Raw genomic sequence first — 5,309 nt, 5'->3', positions numbered from 1 at the left:
TGCCACTTGCAAATTCATGTTTACAATGATGCTATTGCAATAAATTCTGGCATAAGAAAAACTGGAAACGTTCAGAACACCCATCAACAAGGGACTTGTTATAAGAATTATTGAACACTATGAGCTGATATATGTATTGGTGTAATTATCCATCTTCAAGGAGAGTGAGGTAGTTGTGTGTTATTGACATGGTAAGGGCACCTTATCAACACATCACATCTGGAGGTATATACAGGAAACATGATCTCAGTTCATGGCTGCTGGGGCGGGGTGGGGAAAGGGAAACTAAGCAGGGAATTTGCTTTCCATTGTTCTCATTGTGCTGCTGACAAAGTCTAACAACTCGCTTTTAGACTTTGCCCATTAGCAGAATACTACAGATATAAAGCAAAAACAAATAAGACGCTTGAATGAATAACGCAGAATGCACACAACTTAAAGTTCAATTAGTTGGTTTGGTGTGTTTGTACTAGCTTACAACCGGGGACCGAAAAAATTCCTAAAGGGATTTGAGGCGACAGGAAATGCGTTCAAGCTTCGAAGTTGCTCAAGATCGTGCTTATGAAGCAAAATTTCTAACGATTCGAGCAAGTTTCACTTTGCTTCCGTTAAAATTTAAAAGTTAAAAGTTGAAAAAGGACCACTGGGGTCAGGAAGCTAGGTCTCCCCGACAAACTGCCCGCCCCTCCCCGCTCCTCCAGACTCCCCCTTAACATTGCCCCTTCCCCGTCCCAGGGCTCTGGATCCCTGGCGCTCTGCCTGATCCCGCCCCACGTGGCCCCGAGGCAGCCTAGGAGGGCGGCCCGGCGGGGCACCAGTGCCCGCTGTGGCCAGAGCACAGCCAGAGGAGGAGGGAGCACAGCCAGAGGAGGAGGGAGCACAGCCAGAGGAGGAGGGATCCCGCAGTGCAGCGCAATTAGCATCTGCTGCCGCGCGATCCACCTACCGCGCCGATTCCCCGCGAGAGCGTCCTTCTGTCCCCTGAACCAGCGGGAATCACCTGGCTCTGGGCACTGTATCCGGGGCCACAGCAAACCGATGGCAGCAGCAGCAGTCCTGTCGGGCGTAGCAGTGCGGCTGTCGCGCTCAGCCACGACCCGCGGCTCCTATGGCGCCTTCTGCAAGGGGCTCACGCGCACGCTGATCACCTTCTTCGACCTGGCCTGGCGTCTGCGCATGAATTTCCCCTACTTCTACATAGCGGCTTCGGTGATTCTAAACGTCCGCCTGCAGGTACATATTTAGAGCAACTAACTTTGTGGCAGTGGGGAGGCCCAGCCGGATGGCTGACCTCCACCCACTGGCTCACCCGCCCTAGAGCACAGAGCCCAGCTCGCCTCGCGCACACACACTTGCCGGCCTGTCCTGCTGTCGCCCCACCTTTTCATATAAACGCGCGGCTAGAAATCATTATTTGTGGAAAGCCTGCAATCTAACCAGGAAACTCTAAAATAAACGAGAAGTTGAATCTCAAGGAAGTAGCTAATTCAAGGAACAGAACTTAAAAATCTGAAAATCCTCAGAAATATTTAAGAAGTTCTTCTGTACATAAAGGGCTTCTTCCCTCGTGGCTCAGCTGGTAAAGAATCAAATGAGCACGCACGTTGAGAAATTACAATGAGCACAGGATGCGCTAAAGGAGAAAAAAAAGGAAAAGTTACCAAGGACTTAAATAAACTGCACAAGAATGGTCCAAATAGGAAGCAAATCTTCCAAATTTGAAAAAGAAGTGAAAGGACTTCCCACTGGATGGAATCAATTCTAGGCAATAGATGGATGGAAGCTGGAGGAAACTGATCACATGATCTGGAAGACATACTTGTCTTCATCCCCCAAAGGAAAAAACAGAACCTTCAGGGGAAAACAAACATTTCAAACTGTACAAGGAGAACATGCTTCCTATATGAAGCAACCTCAGTTTTCAACCATTGCGGGGAGTGTGAGAAAAGGAATCGGAACACTGGCATACGTGGATCAAGACTCTGCAATCACAGAAAATCCAATCATAGCTTCAACATCCCTATTCAATGAACAGTGTTTAAATAACCATTACAGAGGAAATATTAGTTATGCTTTTTCGTTTTTAGAGTAAATCTCTAGACACATCAGGGAAGACTAAATTATGGTCATAGAACAGAATGGGAATGGTAATCAACTTTGACAAGTACAAGCAACAAGTTGGCAACCAGAGGGGAGGAAAGGGAATAGTGGTGTTATTCTCCTAAACTAGGAAGTCTCCAGGTGAAAGAATAAGGCAGATTCAGGGGTTATATTTTTGAACTGAAGGAGTTAACCAACAGGAAACTTAAAAACAGTGATATAATGGTAGGGAAGTGGGGCAGGAAAACCCAGGAGACAGCAGGAAGGCAGCAGAAAACGTCTCACTTCATCAAAGTTAACAAATAGTAAGAAAAGCATATTACTAGGAAAACTGGAGTTAACCTCTAAACAGACATGTAAAGTTTTTGCCTCTGGAATGGGAAAGCAAAAGCTAAGAAGGGTAGGTGGGGATTCACTGCTTTTCATTATATGCCCTTTTGTACTGGTTGATTTTTTTTTTATAATCCTTTATATGCATGTATTATCTTGATTAAAAATTAAAACCTATTAAAAGTGAATTTACTGCAGTTGGAAGGAAATTTGGGGGAAGGGGGTTGGGGAGTGGCCCATGAGTCCAGGTAGGTTCTGCCTTCCTATCTTTCTGCAATAGTGGATGCGTATCCTAAACTGTTCCCGAATGATCACATGAAATATGATTTCCTTGCTTTCCAAGTACAGCATAAGATCATAAGGAAATGCCTGATGAAATGATCAGTAATCTTCAGATAGTCCAGAGCTTCCTTACTCTATGAAACTTCTCATGAGCTAATCTCTGCCATGTCATGTTTAAGGTAAAAACAAAACAAAAGGTGTGATGTAATTTTTCTTTTTTTCTTTCTTTTACTTTTTTCCATTTATTTTTATTAGTTTGAGGCTAATTACTTTACAATATTGTAGTGGGTTTTGTCATACATTGACATGAATCAGCCATGGATTTACATGTATTCCCCATCCCGATCCCCCCTCCCACCTCCCTCTCCACCCGATTCCTCTGGGCCTTCCCAGTGCACCAGGCCCGAGCACTTGTCTCATGCATCCAGCCTGGGCTGGTGATCTATTTCACCCTAGATAAGATACATGTTTCGATGCTGTTCTCTCGAAACATCCCACCCTTGCCTTCTCCCACAGAGTCCAAAATTCTGTTCTGTACATCTGTGTCTCTTTTTCTCTTTTGCATATAGGGTTATCGTTACCATCTTTCTAAGTTCCATATATATGCATTAGTATACTGTATTGACCTTTATCTTTCTGGCTTACTTCACTCTCTATGATGGGCTCCAGTGATTTAATTTTTCAAAACTGAAGAATTGGGCAAGTACCCCATGATGTTTAGACAAGGTTCTCACATTTTAGTATTGATCATAATAGCAAGGGGGCGGGGGGGATAAGCTAAATATGCAACAGAAGCTGGGCTAAACAGAAATAGTTCGTCAATGGAATGGGGTAGTATGTGCATGCTCAGTTGCTCAGTCCTGTCTGACTTGTTGTGATCCCAGGGACTGTAGCCTAACAGGCTCCTCTGTCCATGGCATTTTCCAGGCAAGAATACTGGAGTGGGTTGCCGTTACTGAGCCAGACAGAAATATTTATTATATAACATACACTCTTCTTAATTATAGAGAACTAATACTTGGAAACACTATATGCACAGCATATCCCCAAATATGCATTCATGGCTTTCATGAAGTGGCTAAAAGGATCACTTCTCATAGGGAGGTATTAGATTACCTGCTACCTTTAGGGGATCAGGCTCCCCCGGTGGCTCGGATGGTAAAGAATCTGCCTGTCATGCAGGAGGCCAGGGATCGATCCCTGGGGTGGGAAGATCCCCTGGAGAAGGGAATGGCAACCCACTCCAGTATTCTTGCCTGGAGAATCCCATGGACAGTGGACCTGGCGGGCTACAGGCCATGGGGTCGCACAGACACGACTGAGTGACTAGCTTTAAGGGGAATACATCACTAGACAAAGGGGCGAGCTTAACAAACAGGGGAACTTTTAGCATGGCCTGGAGACCCCATCCCCTTGCCACCGGTTCCTGTTCTTAATGCATCATAATCCAGAGGTAGAGCTCTGCCCTGGTTCGGGTGATAATGCACATGACAGAGCCACAGCTTCCTTGGTCATGCTGGTGTTCATTGTGAATAATTAAAACAAACAAGTGAGATCTTCTAAAGCAAATGAGTTTTATTGGAAGAACACAGGTATTTAACAAAATACGAGAAAATGAAGCAAGGAATACATTTTAAAGACACAGAAATGAGGCTAAATCAGGGAAACTCAGCTGTATGGCTTCTTTTCTTTTTTTGTTTTGTTTTCTCACCATGCCATGCAGCATGTGGGATTTTATTTCCCCCACCAGGGACTGAACCCCCTCCCCCCTATATTGGAAGCACGGAGTCTTAACCCCTGGACTGCTGGGCAAGTCCCAACAGTATGTCTTTTTATATTCTCTGCTGTGAAAGGTTACCAGTGAACCTTTGCAGGCTCTCACTCATTCTTGCGGGTCTAGTCCCAAACCATAACAAAAGTATTACTGGCTCAACTAGGATAAGATGAAAAGTATTCCAAACCAAGTAGCTACGGCCAGGAAACTCAGTGGCACAGAAAAGAGAAGGCTGTGGGAAGGTCTCAGAGAAATGAGGCCTGCTAGAGAGACCAATCAGCCTGAGACAGTGCCTTCAAGCATCTGGAATACAAAAACAGCACACACACACTTTGACATGCCCCCAAGGGTACAATATTTTTAAAGATTTCTTGAGAAAGCACAAAAGCACATATTATACAAAATGAAAACAACCCAAAGTCCAAGCCATTCCCAAAGGCACAATACCCCAAAGTCAATTTCTGGTCAAATGAAAACTCGCTGATGTCACAGGGCCACCCCTTGAGACGAGGTCCTCCGCATAAAGCCGTAGACTTCTGTAGAACTGCTGAGATTCTATGAAATTCAAAATCCTATGGACTAAAGGTTAACCTTATAGACGACTAATGCAGATACTATGTATATGTAGAGAAACCAAGCCAAAACCATAATTCAGAGGCTGTAAATGGCATTAACCATTTCCCGAAGGAGAAATATTCTTCCCTCTCAGTTCTAAACTATAAAAACTCTTGGAGGGAGGTGACACTCATTTGTGACCATGGAAGGTTCTTTTTTATTATTTTTTAAACCCCTTTATTGAGGTATGAGCAATGACTGACATAAA

General features: G+C 44.4%; 1 protein-coding gene across 1 annotated transcript; it reads left to right on the top strand.

Moving 5' to 3' along the window:
* Positions 1–800: 800 nt before the first annotated feature.
* On the top strand, positions 801–2,618 carry LOC133051601 (small integral membrane protein 10-like protein 2A). The gene has a single exon (XM_061136153.1). It carries the CDS (start codon positions 1,039–1,041, stop codon positions 1,243–1,245), a length of 207 nt encoding a protein of 68 aa, XP_060992136.1. The 5' UTR covers positions 801–1,038; the 3' UTR covers positions 1,246–2,618.
* Positions 2,619–5,309: the final 2,691 nt, after the last annotated feature.

This window comes from Dama dama, chromosome X, assembly GCF_033118175.1.
Source record: "Dama dama isolate Ldn47 chromosome X, ASM3311817v1, whole genome shotgun sequence".
Taxonomy (NCBI): domain Eukaryota; kingdom Metazoa; phylum Chordata; class Mammalia; order Artiodactyla; family Cervidae; genus Dama; species Dama dama.
This window is presented reverse-complemented; position numbering and strand designations above follow the sequence as displayed.